The 22,408-nt window shown below is 36.9% G+C and overlaps 1 protein-coding gene across 13 annotated transcripts in view; it reads right to left on the minus strand.

Annotated features, from left to right (window-relative positions):
- The window catches only part of NR3C1 (nuclear receptor subfamily 3 group C member 1), a 153,721-nt gene that overhangs the window by 49,649 nt on the left and 81,664 nt on the right, over positions 1 to 22,408 (minus strand). For 8 of the 13 annotated variants that reach the window (XM_007473817.3, XM_007473815.3, XM_007473814.3 and 5 more), the window contains exon 3: positions 2,414 to 2,580. In XM_007473817.3, the coding sequence (XP_007473879.1) occupies positions 2,414 to 2,580 (167 nt within the window). The remainder of the gene's footprint in view (positions 1 to 2,413; positions 2,581 to 22,408) is intronic. The other 5 variants (XM_056811434.1, XM_056811435.1, XM_056811437.1 and 2 more) reach the window with 1 other exon arrangement.

Consider the following 22,408-nt stretch of genomic DNA (forward strand, 5'->3'; position numbering starts at 1 on the left):
TTGGCACAGTCCTGCTCTCAAGCTTTGCCCTTCAGACCAGCACCTTTGCCTGCCCAGAAATTCCCGTTGCTGCTGGAATCTCAGCACTCTGCGTGGGAGGGGGGATGGGTCCTGGGATCTTCCTTCTGTCTACCCCTTAAACCTGAGTGTTCTTGGATTCCAGCTTTTCAGGGGGCATACCTTTTGAATTAAGTCCAGCTGGAGGGTTCCTTGGCTCTGTCTTGTTATTAAGTTTGTTTTTGAGTCCCCTGGGAGCATTCAGTTTGTGATTGGTAAGGAAAGGTTTTCAGAGGTCTGAACTTCTGCTCCTTCTAGACTGCCATCTTGACTCTGCCTCTCGAGATCTACTTTAGAATTTTTAAGGGAAGGATCCTTCTTTGTTTGTTTGCTCCTTCCTAAAAAAGGAAATGAGTTTTCCTTTCTTTCCCCTTCTCCTAACTACTCATAACAATCAAAAAGCATTTATGAAGTACTTACTGTGTCCGCTAGGCACTGTGTAAGGTGCTTTAACCTCAGGCAGCTTATATTCCATTGGGGAACATACATATGTATCGGTAATACAAAATATATATAAAATAAATATAATGTAATTTTGGGCAGAGAAGGTACCAGCAGATGAGAATTAATAAATAAGTCCTCAAGGAGCAACAGGGTGGCTCAGATAGAGTCAAGTCTAGAGAGGAGAATTCCTAGGTTCAAATCTGATGCTTCCAGCTGTGTGACCCTGGGCAAGTCACTTAATTCGAACTGCCTATCCCTTACTGTTCTTCTGTCTTGGAATCAATACTTAGTATCAATTTTAAGATAAAAGTTAAAAGTTTTAATAACAACAAAAAAGGTTTCACATAGGAAATAACACGTGAGCTGAGCTTTGGAGGAAGTTGGGGATCCAAGGAGGTGAGGTTGGGGAAGCAGTCCTTTCCAGGCACAGAGATCAAATATGTATGAGCAAGTAGGCTAATCTGACTGGAGCGAAGAGGAGTAATGTGCTTATAATAAGCCTGGGAAGGTGAGCTGAAGCCACACTGTGAAGGTCTTTAAATGTCACATGTATAACTTCCCAGCCTGGCCCTAACTTCTATTTCCAACCACTCTAGAAATAACTTTTTCCCTCCCATACTCTACAATTTAAGCAGACTGGCCTCCAGCTCCCGTCTCCATATGGGCCTTTGTCCTGCCTGTCTCCCATGCCTGAAATGTAGGCATCCCCTCCTTACCTCTGACTCCTTATCTCATATCTATCTCATCAGTACGTTCTAACCCTCTGCCTGGATTCTAGGCCCAGAAGACGGGGCCTTGGGCTCCAGGGCTTCTGTTTAAAAAAGGGGACCAGCAAAGATTTTTTTCATTATTTCTAACCAGCCATATTGCTTTCACAATTCTCTAGAACTCTTCAACATACCCCCCCCCTGCACCGAGTACTGTCCCCCCAAACCCCACTTTTCTGCTCCTTTTTTGTATTGTTATTCCCCTTATTTGATTGTAAGCTCCTTGAAGTGAGGGAATAGGTTTAGCTTTGTATTTGTGTCCCCAATGTTTATTGACTGGACAGACTGATTATAGAATCCACAAGTGGTAGAGTAGATAGAGGTCTGGGCCAGGAGTCAAGATAACCTCAGTTCAAAGCCAGCTTCGGACAGAAGCTGAGTGATCCTGGGCAAGCCACTTGTTTGCTATTTGCCTCATTTTCCTTAACTATAAAATGGGGATAATAATAGACCCTACCTTCCAGGGTGTTTGTGAGGATCTAATGAGACAATTTTTGTGAAAGTACTTAATAGAGTGATTGGCTCTGAGTAGGTACTTAATAAATGCTTCTTCCCCTTCTCATGCCTCTTTAAGAAATATGTAATTAAAGAAGAGTAGTTAAGGGCCAGGCAATTGGGGTTAGAAAGTATCTGTGGCCACATTTGAACCCAGGTTCTCCCAACTCCAGGTTTGATTCTCTTTCTACTGAGCCACCTAGTCGCCCTGGCATATTAGGTTTTTAATTATGCTTGATGAATGACTGATTCTTTTCCCTCCATTTTCTCTTTGATGTTCTTTCTCTTCTAAGAGATGACTTCAAGATCTGTCCTGATTTACACAAATCCAACTATTTTATTAATTAATTTTATTTTGTTTAGAATATGTTCCATAGTTTCATGATTCATGATTCCTCCTACCCCTCCTGGAATATTTTATTAATTAAAAAAAGCCTAAACAACACATTAATTGGAGTTAGCATAGTTACTAGTTTCTAGCAAATGGGGTTAGAAAAAATATGCAGCTTCTAGAAATCACTGGTCTTGAAGCTAAAGGAAAAGACCTAGTCGTCTCTGATGATCATACTTGGTGACAATCTATCATCTTCAAGCTTCTGTTTATAATAATGAGAAATAAACAAACCAAAAAAACTCTTCAAAACACATACTACCTTCCACTGCTCTTTTGAAGAAGACTTTACAACTTCCACAAGTTAGAACTCCATAATGACATCCTGAAGCCTCATCTGAGCAAACAAGGCAGAGCTTGGGGGGTGGTCCCGTTGTCGTGGAGGAACTGGATGGAGAAGAGCTTACATCTGGTCTCATTCCAGGGCTAAAGAATAGAGAAGAAGAGAGTCATGGTTCTTGAAGACCAATTGGGACATTCATTTTGTGGGGTGGAGGACACAGGAGATTTTTAATGAGAAAAGATAATGCACTTTTGCTACCAGCATTATTTACTATCATACATTTAAATATACTACCTTAAGTCTTTTAGCCAAAAGCAGGCTTCAATCTTTTCCTTTCATTCTTCATGATTCATACATTAACCAGATGAGTTAATTTTTTCCCCCTAGGCATACTGAACTATGAGTGGAGAAATACAGAGCTCCTAGAAATCATTGGCCTTAAAGTTAAAAGAAAAGACATGAATATTATAGCCAATCTCATAGCCAAAAAACCTTGTTTTCTTTTAAAAATGCGTTTTTATCACAATCTTGTTTTTCCATCACCCACATTTCCCAAGGCATCTTCCGTTTCCCAGAAAGCATCCCTTATGACAAAGGATTTAAAATATTAAAAAAAATTATCAGTGTGTGTGTGTGTGTGGCAGCTGGGTAGCTCAGTGGGTTGAGAGTCAGGCCCAGGGACAGGAGGTCCTAGGTTCAAATCTGGCCTCAGATACTTCCTAGCTGTGTGACTTTGGGCAAGTCACTTAAGCCCCATTGCCTAGCCCTTACCACTCTTCTGTCTTGGAACCAATACACAGTAGTGATTCCAAGATGGGAGGTAAGGGTTTAAAAAAATATATATATAAGTGTGGGAAAACTAATCAATGTATGTAAAAAGTATAACAGCAAATGCAGAATTCCAGCTCCCCAGTCTTCTACCTCTGCAAGAAAGATGCCTTTTATTACATCTCTTCTTTAGGGTCAAGTTTAGTTATTAGAATTTCATAGCAGTAAGTTTCAGTTGTTTTACTCATGTTGTTCTTTCCATTTGTTTTGTAGAGAGTATATTGCTCTTCCTGGTTCTCTTTTATTTTGGCTCAGTTCATATAAATCTTTTCATGTTTCCTGCTATTCATTATATTCACTGATTATTCCAGGCAAGTAATATTCTATTACATTAATGTACCTCACCATGCTTAGCCATTTCCCAGTGACAAACATCTATTATTTATCATTTTCTTTGTATGTTTGAAATAAATAATGCTTACTACTTTATATAATATACTGCTACCTTACATATACACACACACACACAACACACACACACACATTTTATATAACTTTGTTACTATGTGTCTTCATGTATCCCTATACAGGCTTAAATCCATATGTATGTAAATATATATAGGTGTAGTAAGGGTGTGTGTACTTTCTATGCTGTACTGTGATCTCTCTACAGATATAGATGCTATTATTATTCTCATTTTATAGATGATGAAATGGAGGCAAAGTTTAAGTAACTTGTCCAGGGTCACACGAAGCTTAAGTGACTGAAGCTCTGTTTGAATTCAGGTCTTCCTGACTCTAGGCCTAGCACTCTATTCACCATAACATCTAGCTTCTTTAAGGTACAAACAAAATACAGAAAGGATTAATAGGAGACAATGGTCAGAGAAAAGGGTACTGCATTTTTAAGGGATATCAAGCTAGGCTTGTTGGTGCTGGGACTTGAAGGAAAACCAGGAAAGCTAGGAGGTGGAAATGAGGAGAGAATTCCAGATATTGAAATTAGCCAGTGAATTAGATTTCAATTCCAAGAACAATAACATAAACATGAAAGGACTGAAAATCAAATGGTGCTTTTGGTTCTGTAGGTATTCAGTCCTTGGTCAGAACCTGTTATTTTCTTGATACTTGGAGCTTCCAAGGTAGAAACTCACATGTAACAGATTCTTAGTGAGTTGGCTCAGGGTACTAAATGATTAAGTGACCTACCCAAGGCCATGCAGCTAGTATGTGGCAAAGGGATGGATTTGACTAATGCCTCCCTCTCTCCCTATTCCTCTTTCTCCCTCTCCCCCACCAAAATATACACACACTACATCATGTTATCTTGACTCAATACTTGGCAAAGAAATAAATTCAATCTATATAGTCCTGTGGAGCTTCTAATAACAGCACCGATTTAATAACCAGCACATCTGGGGGTCCAATCCTAGGCCTTCTATCATGGGAAATTGACTTCCTCTCTCTGAGGAAATTTCCTTCTTTGTAAAAAATGAGAGGGTTGCATTAGACAAATCTTCAAGGTTCTTTATAACTCTATAATAATCTGTAATCCTATGATTCAGTTTAGTGAATCATAATGAGATAGTTTCCCTGCAGGCCAAGAAGAAAAGTGAAAAGAGTATTAATATAAATAACACAATAATCCAACTTATAGCTAGGTTAAGTTCTAAAACCACTGTTAGAATAAAGAGATTTTACAAAAACTGTATTCCAATTCTGTGTCCATCTTTTGCCAAATCCTTCTATATAATGAAATGAAAAATCAGGAAGAATATGGGTATCATGAAAATAATATACAAATTGTTTTCTAGGCTTATCTGATTATGGTGGAAACAATAATGTTAGCACACTAAAAAGCATCTCCAGAAAGCTTCTTCTAACCAATAACTCCTTTTCTTTCCATATAAACATTATTATTCTCAAAAGCAAAGCAGACAATGAGTGCATACTTTTGGATGAAACTAATTCACCCATTCAGAATTCTGTTGCCTTCCTCTAGCCTTGGAGAACCCTTCTTTTATGCTTCTTTGTCCCGTGTAAGTATCAATCCTATGATCAATAGTAGATTAGTCCTGATGCTGGAAAAAGTGTTCTAGGATTGCATGATAATCTGTGGGAGCCAGGAAAGCAGAAATTTCAGACCACTTTTTAAAAAGAGTTCCTGGCTAAAGTCTTTGTTTGTTTTCCCACCTCAGTTTGTTTGTTTTCCATTTGGAGGGAACTTCAATTTAGGACCTAAATTAAGAGAGAAAAATCTGTGTGTATGTGAGACTGATAACTGCAGTATGAACTACCCTATATCGGAGATGAAGCCCTTCTGCCAAAGGCCTTCCACCCCTAGTTTCCTGATTGGTGACTGCCTCTAAAACAGTGATGGTAAACATTTTAGAAACTGAGTGCCCAAACTGTAACCCTCACGCTGCATATGATCCCCCCACTTTACCCCAGATAGGGGAAGGAGGAAGTGCTCCCATTGGGCTGCTGGGCAGAGGGGCATGTTTAATGAAAAATGCCCTCAGGTGCACATGGAGAGGGGGAGGGAAGTACTCCCCTCTGGCATGCATGCCATAGGTTGACCAACACGGCTCTACACCATTATTTCAAAAAGTTCCTGCCCTATTCCCTTCTATACATTTACCTTCTTCACAATGTTCTCTACCTAATAATTCATTGTACCCTTTTCCTCTGCTTTTCTCCCATCCATCTCAGTTTATGGACCATGATGGGGTAACAACCAAAGAAAGTAAGCCTTTCTAGCTATCATTTTACTATGTGTGTTGTTTTTACCATTAGAATGTAACTTTCTTGTCAGCAGGAACTATCTTTGCTTTTCTATTTATAACTCTGTTTAGCAGTGTGCTTGGTGTCCAGTAAGCATATGAGGAAGTATTTTCATTAACTGATTACTTCTTTCATCCATTCATCTAACCATCCACCCATCCAATTTGGAAAACATGTTGAAAATTGTAATTGGGAACATAAAATATATAAAAAAAGATTTATAGTTATTTGGATTTTAGAGTGTCTTCTGGTTTGAATCCTTCATTTTTATCTCCCTGATAGATCTGTTTCACATTTCTTCTCTTGGCATGTGAGCTCTTGGAGGGCAAGGACTGTCTTTTGCCTTTCTATGTAACCTTCAGTATTTAGCACAGTGGCTGGCATATTGTGTGTATTGATTAAATGCTTATTAACTGACTGAAGGTGTTCTCTCCTCCTTAAACTAATCTATTTGTTTTCCCCTGAATCTGACATCAAATCTCTCAATTCCATACCTTAGTATAGGCTGTCCCCCATGGTTGGAACAGGTTTCCTTTTCATCTCTACCTCCTAAAAACCTCAGATTCCTTCAAGGTTCAACTTAGGTACCATCTCTTTGGGGAAGACTTTTTATTCTTAATAGTTGTTAGTGCTTTATTCCATCTCAAGTTATCTCGCACCTACTTACCTATGCCAATATAGTCACTTCCCATCCCAATAAAATGTCTGCTGTGAAAGAAATTTTTTTTCATGACCTTGAACTAGTAGGGTTTTGGACACAATAAATACTTTAAAAATGCTCGTTGATATCAATTAGGAAATAGGAATGGAGGTATTCAATGATTTGCCTAAGGTAACATATGTTAATGGTAGAGCTGGGATTAGAGCCCAGGTCTGTTTGACCTAATTCAGCACTCCTTACAGGACACCATAATGCCTTCTTTGGCTGCTGTTGAAAGGTTGTGCCAACTGGTCTTTATGCCCTTGCTCTCAGTCTTTTTCATCCCTGAGATGCACAAAAAGGCACTGATGGGTATTTGCACATTTGATTTACAGAGAGTAAATATTATATTACGGTATGAACAAAGATTCCAGGGATTAATCATGTCATGTCTTCATCTGACAAATCCCTCATCTAAAATGCATTAAAATGTTTTGTGTATCTACTTAAAAGAAGTCTTTGACATAGATTACTCTAAATTATTTCTGCTACTGAGTTTACATAACTTCTTATTTTAAGCAGTCAGATTTAGTTTGGAAGATATGCGCCTACTATAGAAACTGGCCAAGTCTGGGCACAAGAGTTGTCATAAAATTATATACTTGAGTTTTCAATAATATTATACTGGAAGTTCAGTGTAAACTTGGACAAACAGGGTGGGTTAATTATCAAAAATCCGTGCATGAGGCAAGTTATCAGAGTCTGTGATTAGAGAGGCTATTTACATATTATGTCCACATAAACACCACACATCCAAATGAAGTCCATGCTCGAGGGTCAAGTATTAATATATTATATTAAATTCAATGAAATTGGGGTGTTTTAGTTTACAAAGAAAAAATCTGCTCTACAGAGTTGAACCTTTTCATTGTCTTATGTGCAAGGAAGTCCAAAAATACAGAAACATGTATTCCTAAATAAGCACTGATGAATGAAAGGATATACATAATTAATATACATGCACTATTGATCCCAAGATAGATCATGGTAAAACGGAAAAGCTAAAAATAAAGGATGAAATGGATGAATAAAATAGTCGCTGTGAGTTTGGCCCCTTTACTAGGATACTGGCTTCCCTTCAGGCAGTCACTCTAGCCAGTATCAGATAAGAACTATATTTACTGACCACATGGAAAGCTGCCAGCTGCAACACAGACATCAGTGGAAAAAATCAGTTATTTTATCTGTCACTTCAGCGTGAAGATTATCATGGTCTGTGATGATCAACAGGGGGCATAACAGATAAACCTGAGTATATGAAACTCCTGATGAAGACAACTGGCTCCACCAGGTGAGCTGACATCACTGTGCGCACTGGATTTGTATTAAAAAAAAACAACAACAAAAAAACCCTAGGTCTACCAGATTACCTTCAATGCCGCAGGTGATTAGTGTTAGTTGACTGTCCCTCAGGTCTGGGATGCTCTCCCCCATTTTCTTTGCTTCTTGGAATCCAATCTCCCTTCAAAACTCAGCTCAAATGCCATCTTTTATTCAGACCTTTTTTTGATAACTTCACTGGTTAATATCTTCTGCCTTCATAACTCTTATGTATATTTTCTATTTATTTATCTAGGCACACTTTCTCCCACCTCATTCTAGGAAAAGTTCCTTAACTAAATTTTATTTTTGTTTCTGTATTCCTTCTTTCTTAGCAATGTCTCTGGAAGGAAGTACATCTTTATGTGGTAATTGTTTGAAGTATTTCAATTTTGGGAAACCTATGTGAAGTTAACTTGTCTTAATGAGCACAGAAACATCTTGGGCTGGGAGAAGGGGGGAGGCAGAGAACATTACCAATACACCATATTGAGTTCATACTGATTATCTTCTTCGAATGGAGAGCTCCATTTTCACAAATGCCAGGAAGGACATCATTATAATCATCATCTCTAATAGTTATTGATTGTATGTTTAGAGCTGGACAAAATGTATTGAAGAAACTAAAAGGTTATCTGATAAGCTAAGCTAGCCTACCCCCCCCCCCCAAGTGAATAAAGAATCAAAGGCAATATTCTGGAAAGCAATTCGGAACTATACCCGAAAAGTCGCTAAAAGGAACAGACATTTTACCAGCAATACCACTATTAAGTCTATATACCAAAGAGAACAAAGAAAGAACATAATGGATATGGATATGTATAACAGCTTTTGTAGAGTGTCCATTAATTAGGGAGAGGCTAAATACATTATGGTATATGAATGAAATGGAATACTATTATAAAATAAGTAATGATGAAAGGGACAGTTTCAGAGAAAGCAGGGAAGAATTATATGAACTGATACAGAGGAAAGTGAGCAGACCTAGGAGAGCAATTTAAAGAATAAAAAAATTGTAAAGGAAAACAACTTTAAATGACTTAAGGTCTTTGAGGAATAAAGTGACCAACCACAACTCCAGCTTATCAATACTTTTCTTCAACTACCTAGAAGTAGGCATACTTCTTAAGAAGTGCTCTGCCCAGGGCACACAGAAGGATCATCAATTCCTCTTTCTTGGAAGCTATGGTTCTTTTAATGGAGTCCAAAACTGTATTCACTTTTTGGGCTACCTTATCACACAGGTGATTCACATTGAGCTAGTAGTCCACTAAAACCATTTCCAGCCCAGCAACAAATTCCTTTTTGTTGATAAGAATAAGGTCCAGAATCTTATCACTGCTTCCTTCACTTCCTGAAGGGCCAAATTACCATTAAATGAAGCCAAGAAAATTCCATCTCCTCTAATTCTGAAAGAGTTTGGGCTCCATCAGAGGTAAAATTAACTGAAATCTCCTTAACTCACTATCCATAGCCAAAGAAGGAAATGTTGGAGACTGATTTCAGATCAAAGCATGCCATCATCCACTTTATTTCCTTCATTTTTTTTTATTGTATGTGTTATATGTGTCATCTGACATGGCATAAGCAATATGGAAATATTTATTACATGAAAGCTCTGGCAGAGCCTATATTAGCTTATCCACTGCCTCAGGGAATGGATGAGAGGGAAGGGAAGGAGGGAGAAAATCTGAATCCCAAAATGTCTGAAAACAATTTTCAAGAATTGTTTCTACATGTAATTGAAAAAAAATAAACAAATCCTCTCCCCTCTGCCCCTTCACTCCACTCCAGATAATGTCTCCCCTTTCTAGTAGGCTTGTAATCACCCACAGCTCTTTACCTAATTCTTCTAAGTGGTCTATAGTATATCCTGACAATTCTGCTTCTGTTATTGTCTCTGTTGATTTTCACCAGAATGCACTTCATCAGGCTTTTGTCCTCTGGTTCCTAGATTTCCTTTCATGACTAATATCTTCCCACCATGCAGTGCTTTTACATCTCTTCCCAAACTCTTGCCTTCTCTATACTTTTATCTATCCCATTTCCGGGGAATGAACAAGTTTGCATCTTCTTAAAACCATATTTCAATAATGAGTCTTATCCTATCAAGTCTCAGTAATACCTATGATGTTAAGTTGCTTCCTTATGTTTGGACATATATAGGGTTCATCATTTAAAAAATAGCTACAGATTTAATATTTGAAGAATAACTTGTGAATGTTCGCTTCCTGGGAATGAACTGAGAAATGGGAATACAAAAGACATAATCTGTATATTTTGCAGAATGTTGGCTTCCTATGGTATGGGAAGGTGAAGGAGGGGCTGAATAAAGAAATAAAAGAAAAAAATCTGGAGTAGTTTTTTTTTTAAAACCTCTACCTTCTATCTCAGCATATTAAGTATCAATTCTAAGGCATAAGAGTGATAAGAGTTGGGCAATGGAGATTAAATGGACTGCCCAGGATCAAACAGCTAAGAAGTGTCTTGAGACCAAATTTGAACCTAGTATTTCCTATCTCCAGGCTTGGTACTGATCCACCTAACTGCTAGTTCATCATTTGTGTAAAGACCTCAAAAGCCATAGATTTTATTGATGACACCTTTCTTATATTTTTTCCATTTGAATTATTTAGTCAATTTAGAACATTATTCTTGGTTACAATAATCACATTATTTCCCTCCCTCCTCTCCACCCACCCTTACCACAGGCCATGTACAATTTCATTGGGTATTACTTGTGTCCCTGATCAGAACCTATTTCCATGTTGTTGATGTTTGCACTAGGGTGATCATTTAGACTCTACAAACCCAACCCTATCCCTTCGATCCATGTATTCAAGCAGTTGTTTTCCTTGGGTGTTTTTACTCCCATGGTGTTTCCTCTAAACGTGGATAGTGGTTTTTCTCGTAGATTCCTCCCAGTTGTTTAGGATCACTGCATTGCCACTAATAGAGAAGTCCATTACAATTGATTGAACCACAGTGTATCAGTCTCTGTGTAATGTTTTCCTGGTTCTGCTCCTCTCACTCTGCAGCAATTCCTGGAGGTTGCTCCAGTCCCCATGGAATTCCTCCATTTTATTATTCCTTTGAGTGCAATAGTATTTCATCACCAACATATACCACAATTTATTCAGTCATTCCCCAATTGAAGGGCATCCCTTCATTTTCCAATTTTTTACCACCACAAAGAGCTCAGCTATGAATATTCCTGTACATGTATTTTTCCTTATTATCTCTTTGGGGTACAAACCCAGCAGTGCTATGGCTGAATCAATGGGCAGACAGTCTTTTAGTGCCCTTTGGGCATAGTTCCAAATTGCCCTCCAGAATGGTTGGATCAATTCACAACCCCACCAACAATGAATTAGTGTCCCCACTTTGCCACATCCCCTCCAACATTCATTACTTTCCTTTGCTGTCATGTTACCCAATCTGCTAGGTTTGAGGTGATACCTCAGAGTTTTTTTGATTTGCATTTCTCTGATTATAAGAGATTTAGAACACTTTTTCATGTGTTTTTTAATAGTTTTTATTTCTTTAACTGAAAATTGCCTATTCATGTCCTTTGCCCATTTATCAATTGGAGAATGTCTTGATTTTTTTGTACAATTGATTTAGCTCTTTATAAATTTGAGTATTTAGACCTTTGTCAGAGGTTTTTGTAATGAAGATTGTTTCCTAGTTTGTTGCTTCCCTTCTAATTTTGGATGCATTAGTTTTGTTTGTACAAAACCTTTTTAATTTGATGTAATCAAAATTATTGATTTTACATTTTGTGATTTTTTTCTAGCTCTTGCTTGGTTTTGAAGTCTTTCCTTTCCCATAGATCTGACAAGGATACTTTCTGTGTTCACCTAATTTGCTTATAGTTTCCTTCTTTATATTCAAGTCATTCACCCATTCTGAGTTTATCTTGGTGTAGGGTGTGAGATGTTGATCCAAACCTAATCTCTCCCACACTGTCTTCCAATTTTCCCAGTAGCCTTTTTATCAAATAGTGGGTTTTGGTCCCCCAAACTGGCATATTTGGGCATATCATAGACTGTCTTGCTAAGGTCATTTACCCCAAGTCTATTCCACTGATCCTCCTTTCTGTCTCTTAGCCAGTACCATATTGTTTTGAGGACCACTGTTTTATAGTATAGTTTGAAATCTGGGACTGCAAGTCCTCCTTCCTTTGAATTTTTTTTTTCATGATTTTCTTGGATATCTTTGATCTTCTGTTCTTCCAAATGAACTTTTTTATGTTTTTTTTCTAATTCAGTAAAAAAGTTTTTTGGTAGTTCAATGGGTATGGCACTAAATAAGTAAATTAATTTGTGTACAATTGTCATTTTTATTATGTTAGCTTGTCCCACCCATGAGCAATCAATGTTTTTCCAACTGTTTAGATTTAGTTTTAATTGTGTGGAGAGTGTTTTGTAGTTGTGTTCATAGTATTCCTGTGTTTGTCTACGCAGAAAGATTCCTAGGTATTTTATATTGTTTAGGGTGATTTTAAATGGAATTTCTCTTTCTAATTCTTGCTGCTGAACTGGGTTGGATATGTATAAAAATGCTGATGACATGCAGGTTTGTTTTGTATACTGCAACTTTGCTAAAGTTGTTGATTATTTCGACTAGCTTTTTGGTTGATTCTCTAGTATTCTTTAAGTAGACCATGATATCATCTGCAAAGAGTGATAGCTTGGTCTCCTCATTGCCAATTCTAATACCTTCAATTTCTTTTTCTTCTCTAATTGCTACTGTTAGTGTTTCTAGTACAATGGTAAATAATAGAGGTGATAATGAGCATCCTTGTTTCACTCCTGATCTTATTGGGAAGGCTTCTAGTTTATTCCCATTGCAGATGATGTTTGATGACGGTTTTAAATATATACTGTTTATTATTTTTAGGAAAGGCCCTTCTATTCCTATACTTTCTAGTGTTTTCGATAGGAATGGGTATTGCATTTTATCAAAGGCTTTTTCTGCATCTATTGAGATAATCATGTGATTTTTGTCAGTTTGCTTGTTGATATGGTCAATTATGTGGATGTTTTTCCTAATATTGAACCATCCCTGCATTCCTGGTGTGAATCCTACCTGGTCATAGTGAATAACCCTTGTGATGACTTGCTAGAGTCTTACTGCTAGTATCGTATTTAAGATTTTTGCATCTATATTCATTAAGGAGATTGGTTTATAGTTTTCTTTATCTGTTTTTGACCTGCCTGGCTTTGGGATCAGTATCATATTTGTGTCATCAAAGGAATTTGGTAGAACTCCTTCTTGGATTATTCTATCAAATAGTTTGTATAACATTGGGATTAGTTGTTCTTTGAATGTATGATAGAATTTATTTGTGAATCCATCAGGACCTGGAGATTTTTTCTTAGGGAGTTTTTTGATGGCTTGTTCAATTTCTTTTTCTGATATGGGGTTGTTTAGGTAATCTAAATCTATTTCTTCCTCTGTTATTCTAGGCAATTTATATTTTTCTAAGTATTCATCCATATCACCTAAATTGCCATATTTGTTCCCATATAATTGGGCATAGTGGTTTTTAATGATTGCCTTAATTTCCTCTTCATTGGAGGTGAGGTCTCCTTTTTCATCTTGGATACTGTCTATTTGGTTTTTTTCTTTCCTTATTTAAATTAGACTTACCAGTACTTTGTCTATTTTATTTGTTTTTTTTCAAAGTAACTACTTCTAGTCTTATTTTTTTAAATCAATAGTTCTTTGACTTTTAATTTTATTAATTTCTCCTTTTTTAGGATTTCTAATTTAGTCTTCATTTGAGGATTTTTAATTTGTTTGTTTTCTAGTTTTTTAATGTGCATGCTCAATTAATTGACCTCTGCCCTCCCTAACTTGTTAATATATGAACTCAAGGATATAAATTTTCTGCTGAGTACTGCTTTGGCTACATCCCATAGGCTTTGAAAGGATGTCTCATCATTGTCATTTTCTTCAATGAAGTTATTAACTGTTTCTATGATTTGTTTTTTAACTGGTTTTGGAGAATAGTATTGTTTAATTTCCAATTAGTTTTGATTTACCTCTCCATGTGCCCTTACTAATTATTATTTTAATTGCATCGTGATCTGAGAAGGTTGCATTTATTATTTCTGCTCTTTTGCACTTTTTTGCAATATTTTATGCCCTACTACATGGTTAGGTTTTGTGAATGTACCATGTGCTGCTGAAAAGGTGTATTCCTTTTTGTACCTGTTTATTTTTCTCCACATATCTACTAACTCTAATTTTTCATTTACTCATTTTACCTCTTTCTCATTTATATTTCGGTTTGATTTATCTATTTCTGATAGAGGAAGGTTCACGTCTCCCACTAGTATAGTTTTTCTATCTATTTCAGCCTTGAGCTCCCCTAGTTTTGCCTTTAGAAATTTGGATACTATGCCATTTGGTGCATACATGTTGAGTACTGATATTTCATCATTTTCTATACTGCCTTTTCTCAGGATGTAATTACCTTTCCTACCTCTTTTAACTAGATTTATTTTTACTTTGGCTTTGTCAGATATCATGATTGCAACTCCTGCCTTCTTTTTATCAGTTAATGCCCAATAGATTTGGCTCCATCCTCTTACTTTCAGACTATGCGTATCTACCTTCCTCATGTGTGTTTCTTGCAGACAGCATATGGTAGGGTTTTGGATTCTAATCCACTCTGCTATTCGCTTGCATTTTATGGGTGAGTTTATTCCATTCACATTCAGAGTTATGATTACTAGCTGTGTATTTCCAAGCATTTTGATTTCTACTCCTGGTCCTGCCTTTTCTTCTTTCACTATTTCCTTCTACTCCAATTGTTTGTTTTTAGTCAATCCTCCTAGTTCCCACCCTTATTTTACTTCCCTTTCTACCCCCCTCCCTTCTTATTCGCCTTGCAGTCTTTCTAAAACTACCCCTACCCTCTCCCTCCCTTGTACTGCTTCCCTCTCCACCAATCCATTTGTTACCCTTCTACTCCCCAATAAGGTGCAAATCTATTCTCTGCCCCAATGGATTGGATTGTTCTTCCCTCTTTGGGTCAATTTCAATGTATGTAAGTTGAATATTTCCCATCTCCATCCTCTTTACCCTTCCAGTGTATTGATGTTTTCTCCCCTCCTGCCATGAGCTTCTTTGTGACATATAAATTTACCCCCTTTTGTTTCTTTTCCAATTTCTTTTAGTATTAACCTCTTTTTTTAGCTATGGTTGTGTGTGTATATATATATATATATATATATATATATATATATATACACACACACACACACACACACACACACACATGTATATGTATTTATGCATACATATATCTATATACCTATTTATGTCTTGTTATTTCATCCTATACAGTTTGTCAGTGTTCCCTCTAAGTGTAATTCTTCTATCTGCCCAGTTGAAAATAACAATTTTTAAGAATTCCAGTGACCTCTTTTCTTATAGAGATACATGTCATTTTAACTTATTGAGCCTCTTAAAAATGTTTTTTTGTTTGTTTTTCTTTTTTCCCTCTTTTTTAAAATTACTGTTTGATGATTCTCTTGAGTTCTGTGCTTGGGAATCAAATTTTCTGTTCAGTTCTGGTCTTTTTATTACAAATTCTTAGAATTCTTCTACGTTGTTGAATGACCATACTTTCACCTGTAAGAATATAGTCAGTTTTGCTGGGTAGTTGATTCTTGGTTGTAGACCTAGTTCCCTTGGTTTCTGGAATATCATATTCTATGCCTTTCGGTCCTTCAGTGTGGATGCAGACAGATCCTGTGTTATCCTTGCTGTGGTTCTATGGTATCTGAATGACTTCTTCTTGGCAGCTTGTAATATCTTTTCTTTGGTCTGATAGTTCTTGAATTTGGCTATAACATTCCTGGGTGTTGTCAGATGGGGAGTAAGTACAAGAGGTGATCTGTGGATTCTTTCAATATCCACTTTTCCCTCTTGTTCTAGAATGTTCGGGCAGTTTTCCTGTAGTATTACGTCCAGGCTTTTTCTTTTGTCATGGTCTTCTGGTACACCAATGATTCTTAATTTGTCTCACCTCAAACGATTTTCTAAATCCTCTGTTTTGTGAATGAGATGCTTCATATTTTCCTCAATTTTTTCATTCTTTTGGTTTTGTTTTATAGTGTCCTGCTGCCTTGTGAGGTCACTTAATTCTAGTTGTTGTATTCTGGTTCTTAAGGACTAGATTTCATCCCGGGCTTTTTGGTCATCCTTCTTCTGGTCTGATTTTCTTTGAAGGTCATCTTTCATTCTTTTTACTTCATCTCTCATCTCCTTTGCCTCATTTTCAATCTGGTTGATTTTGGCTTTCAAGACACTATTTTCTGTTTCCAGATGACTTATCTTAGTTTTTAAATTCTTTTCCCAATTGTCTTCAGCCTCTATTAATTGTATTTTGAATTGCATTTTGAGTTCTTCCAAAGCCTGTATCCAATTCGTTGGGATTTCTGTTTTATTACTTGCCTCCTCCTGTGTATTGTTTGTTCTTGGTTTGTTGTCTGTGCAGAAGTTGTCAATTGTAATTTCTTTCTTCGTTTTCTGTTGTTTGCTCATATTTACCCCTTCTTTGCTCCCAGTATTTGACTGTGCTCTTGCTCCTCTCATTTTTTTTGATTTTGGGGTTTTATGTCAGTCTCCCCTATTGGAGCTTTGTCAGATCTCACAGTGCAGTCTCCGGGGAAGGAGTGTTGGAATTTGAGCTTTCCTGTTCTTTGGAGGCTTTTGATTGGATTAAGATCCAGCAGTCAGTGAGGGAAGGGTGTTGGAACTTGGGATTCCCTGAGCTCTGAAGAATTTTGATGGGATTAAGTTCAGCTGGATTGGGCTGGATGTGCCCTGAGGCCAAAACCTCCTGGAAGGCTGGAGCAATATGGAGGGTGTCAGACATTCTGACCAGGTTGCCAGATCTTCGCTCCCTCTCCAGCTGCTTCCCTGCCCTCTATGTTCAATGCTTTGAGCCTGGCACAGCCCAGCCCACAAGGTACACCCTCCAGACTACCACCTTTGCCTGCTCAGAGGTTCCCGCTGCTGCTGGAGGCTTAGCACTCTAGGTGGGGGGGGGGGTGTCCTGGGACCTTCCTTCTGCCTTCCCCCTAAGCCCGAATGTTCTCAGATTCCGGCTTTTGGTGGGGCTTACCTCTTGAATCAAGTCCAGCAGGAGCGTTCCCAGGCTCTGTCTTGTTGTTAGGTTTGATTTTCAGTCCCCTAGGAGAATTTAGTTTGTGATCGGTAAGGAAGGGTTTTTCAGAGGTCTGAACTATTGCTGCTCCTAAGCCGCCATCTTGACTCCACCTCCCTACTTTCTTATATTTTGTCTCTTGTTCTACATGGTCTCTGATATTTGTGCCTACATTATTTTCTATTTTCCCATTCCTTCTTAAAGCCCTTTAAGTTAGACTATAGAGTTTCTGCCAAGTACATTCTTGCTAATGTACATTACATGGATTCTATCCTTTGTGTTAGGAGCCAACTGTTGCTATATTTTAAGTTCTCAAAAAACAACAATGTGGTTTTTATTTTATTTTGCAAAATATGATTATCTTTTGTTTTCATTCTTATATTTTAAATCAAGGTTTAGAAACCCAACTCATTCATGAAAAACACATTTTATTGTGTTACAAAATATAATAATTATCTTTTTTATCACCTTCATTTCTAAATATATCTCCATCCTAATCTTGCAAGTTATCCCTTATAATAATAATTTAAAAAATTTAGAAAAACCAAAGTTCAGCAAAATCATAATATGAATATTCCATGCCCACACCCACAGTGCTCTACCTCTGCAAAGATTGGAAGGAAAGTACATTTTCTACATTCTACTCAGTGGCCTAGCATGGATATCATAATTACACATAATCACACCATTTCAAGTCCAAGCTTGTTGATGGTATTCTTTCTGCTGACAGCACATTTGTAACAAGCTATTCATGCTCTAGCATGGCATGGTAGATAGACTACTGGACAAAGGGTCAAGAAGTCCTGAGTTTTAATTTTGCCTCAGATACTTATCATTTTGCATAATCACAGGAGTCCCAAACCCTCTCACTCTTAGTTTTCTTATTTATTAAACTAATGATAATACTCATTGCCTTTAAATTCATAAGATTTTTGCAGAGATCTGCTATGATAACATATGTTAAGCAATTTGCAAAAATTTAAGCACTGTATGTCAGCTGTAAGTATGATTAGGATAAAACTGGCCTCTTACTATAGCCCTTTTCTTAGATTATCAGCAGTGATGAAAACAGAATCCATCTTCCTAAGACATTCAATTTCTTGACCAAGACTTCCTGTCTTGATACATGCTTTCTAGATTCCTTCTGGCAGAATCATTTAAGCCCATATGAATCACTAGATGTGGGTAGATGTCACCAGGTCTGATTTCAAGGCTTTCGTCGGTCCTTTGTCATATCCTGGATACATGCCTTGGAAAGACTATTGTTATCATTTGGTTGACAATTAGCTACCTCACTATCTATCAGCAGAGTGTCACTAAACTCTACTACTCATCTCCTCTTCCTTTGACCTTGGGTAGCACCTGGAGAGCCACATCATTTTTCCTAAGAGGAGAAAGACTTCTCTTTCTTTTATGAGAAGAGTCTGCTATCTTTAACTTAGCTGAAATATTCACTGGTCATTTTTATTTACCTCCCCCTGTCACATTCTTTTAATATTCAATTCAACTTTTTGACAAAGGTCAAGATTCCTTCTTGTATCTTCAGATCCTACTTTTTGGTTTTTCCATTGAAGCTCTTAAGAAAAAAAGTAACCATTCATCTCTCAGATAACCTGAACAAAGAAAAAAACATTCTTCAAGCTTTTCTAATTCCTCTTCTAGGAAGGAACCCACGATCTTTTTCATAATTCCCAAACCATCAACTCACCTTCATAATTCCTTCTCTGCCTCCTGACCTCAGAACAAAAGAGTCAAGAGGTATATATTTAAAAAACAAACAAACTAAAATACTTCCAATTTAACTAATTTAAATTAAAAATTTATCCATATAGCAAAAGAACATCTGGAAAGTAAGCAACAAATGCATAATGGTATTATACATACCAAGTCCTTAGAAAATGCACAAAATAAACAGCCAAATTCTAATGAAATTTAGCCCTGGGGAAGATATGAGAAAATATTTCTTTTCTTCATGTGTATGAATATGGGTGAGGAATATTGCACACAGGGCAAATAGAGTTTTTAAACTGGTTTATTTTTGCTGTACTTCCCCCCCCCCCCTTTTTTTCTAAATCTTTGTTACATTGGATGGATGGATAGGCAGAAGGGGAGGTAATTTGGAAATAAATGCTATATAAAAACAAAATACATCAAATATAATATAAAAATCCTAAAAGTCTTACAATTATTTTAATCTCAATCTTCTAAACAACAATGTCCTGTAGTCATTACTCGAGTCAGAAGATGATTCTATTTCTAAGCCTTTGTACAGACTGTCTTCCAAAGCTGGTACACCCTCCTTATTTCTGTCTCTTAGAATTCCTAACTTCCTACAAAGTTCATTTTATGTCACCTCTTTACTTGATTTTCTAGACCATTCACCCCAGCTGCCTGTGTCTTTCCCTGTATTTTACTTTGTAGACATTTCATAGTATTTAACATATTTAATATAACATATGATTTTATATATTATTTAACATATACATACTGTCTTAAATAACAGAATTTGCTCCTTAGGTGGTAAAGACTTATAAGTTTGGTCTTTGTATCTCTAATGCCTCACACAGTACTTGAAATACAGTAGGAGCTTAATGAATGCTTGTTAACTGATGGATTGAGGGACAGATGACATTCTAGCAATCTCATGTGCTGTTTAACTATGTATAACTGTTCTCTGGGTAACACATTCAAATCTATTCTTTATGCAAAGCTGTTTAATGTTTTTTGAGTTAATACAACCAACTTCTACTACTTATCAATTACCCATGTGGCTCTGGCTTTGTTAAAGTGAAAATAAATGTTCTTAAAATTCCTTAGGATTTGTGGAAACCTTGGCTTAATATAAATCCAGCACTGATACAATTTTCCAGGTTCTCTCAGATGATGAATATTGTATCACCAGCTATTAACAAGGAAGAATAAATAAAGAATGTGGAGGGAGTAGGGTAAGATATCTCTATAAATTAAGAGGCATATTCATTCATTAGAGAAAATCTAGAATCAGACAGAAGATCAAAGTGTATTAGAGATAGAGTCTAAAAGGAAATCGGGAGATGCATTGTTCCCTTATATCAGAGTACATAGCATCTAGTGGGTGCTACATAAATACACAGTGTGATTACCTGATTGAATGGAAGAATAAAGAAATTAAAATGAAAATAAAACTGGAATCCATTCCTTTGTTGTGACTATTTATTTATTGTTTTTTTTTTTAAATCACCAGGAAAGCTCCAAAAGCACTACCTTAAAAATTATACAACTATAAATAACAATAATTATGGGAAAGAAAGATGAGGATGCATGAGATAGAAAATAGCATAAGGGATGTCCAAAAGCAGAAGGAGAAAGGAGGAGTGGAGGTTTATATTAAAAATTGGTAATATGTAGAAAGGAGACCCAACTTTGTTTCCATGTAGCATTTCCTACCTTATTTTATAATTTGTACTAGAGAGGTATAAGGTCAATAACAACAACTGACTTCTATATAGTGTAAATATTATCTCTTTGATTTGCTCAACAATCCTATGAGAGAGATATGTTAGGCACTGAGCCCAGAGATGAAATGCTGAGTTTGGGGACTACCCAGAGGACTGAAACACACTGTATGAAGGAGAGTAATATGAAATAACTTTGGAAGAGTTGCTGAGAGCCACATTGTAGAGGGTTTTCAATGCTATATTTTGCTCTAGATGTGACAGGGAGCCTTTGATGATTTTTCAAGTAAGTAGTGACATGGTTAGACGTGTCATAGGAAAATTACTTTGGTGGCTCTTTAGATTAGAGGATGGATTGCAGAGTGGAAAAACTGGAAGGTCAGAGAACAATTAGGAAGCTACTGCAATAGTCTGGGTGAAAGGTGATAGAGATGTGTACCAGAGAAACAGCTGCATAAATGGAGAGGAGGGAATGATGGTGAGAAATGACATGGGGGTAGAATCATCAAGACTTGACAGTAAGAATGGAGAGCTAAGGTATTGTTTTCTCAGATGGTTAGGTGACACAGGGCAGAATGGGTATTGACTCTATACATGTTAATAAGTTTTAAAGGGAGAAGGCCTCCAGGCCTCCAATTATAGGACTTGAGGAATTAAGGCTAGAGATCCTCCTTCTTTGTACAACGATGGTAAAAGGGGATGGAAGTTGTGGTGTTGAGGTCCCTGGGATTACTGGCAGCTTAGCTACTCCTATGCAGTTATAGCCATAGGACAGTCTTCTGTTCCTGTGAACTGTTTCTTTTAAAAGCCAAGTTAGCGACAAGGCCAATAAAATGGACTTTCAAGCCCTCTTTGAACCTATGCAAACCAAAAAATTATTTACCAGAGGTAAAACAACTTCAGCTGTCTTTGTGATCTAGGATGCCAAGAATCCAAGTGAAGGTAAAAACTCCACAAAATAATGCCTAACTAGGGTCACTTAGCAACTCCATCCCAATTGCCCACCCTATGCTTGGTAGCAAGGCTGCATCTGATTCACAAGCTTGCAAGAAAATGTAAACTCCTTTCCCCCAAATGTCTAAACAGAGTGTGTGTGGTGTGGTACCCTATTAATCCTAAGGGAAAGAACATAGCATCTGGTTGGGGCCAGTTCTGCCCTCCTAAAATCTCTTGGGGAAGATACCTAGACTGATAAACCATGAATTCCTCACTATGGGAAGAAGTTGGAAGGTTTTAAGATTTAGCACCCAGGAAAACCATAATCAGAGGGGAGGGAGTCAGAAAGTGAGCAATGGCAGAAAATAAGAGGAAAAACCCCACTGTAATTACCAAACACCTCAGGAGAAGGAACATTCAAAGACCTTGAGCATAAGCAGATATAGTAGGATAAGTAAGAAAAACATTAACAGAACAAGGAATATAGATTCCAGAACTAATAAATGAGTTTAGGCATTTATGAACATATGCATCAAAACAAAAGAAAATAATTCAACACCTGATGAAGAAAAAGACTTTGTGGATATTAAGGAAAGCATGGACCTATGTGTTGTTTCTGAATGGATTAAAAGAAAAATGGGAAAATAATAAGAGTAGAATTTATGGACCAAATAGCAGAAATAATAAGCAGAATAGGAAAACTTGAATTTGTGGTTATAAGGGTTACCAAAAAAAAGTGAGAACAATTGAGGGGAAGTACAAATTCATTGAAGTGAAGGACAATCTGGAAGGAGAAAAACAAACAAAAAAAAAGAATATCATTAAAGCAAATATCCTTTCTA

This window comes from Monodelphis domestica, chromosome 1 (genome assembly GCF_027887165.1).
Source record: "Monodelphis domestica isolate mMonDom1 chromosome 1, mMonDom1.pri, whole genome shotgun sequence".
In the NCBI taxonomy this organism is placed as follows: domain Eukaryota; kingdom Metazoa; phylum Chordata; class Mammalia; order Didelphimorphia; family Didelphidae; genus Monodelphis; species Monodelphis domestica.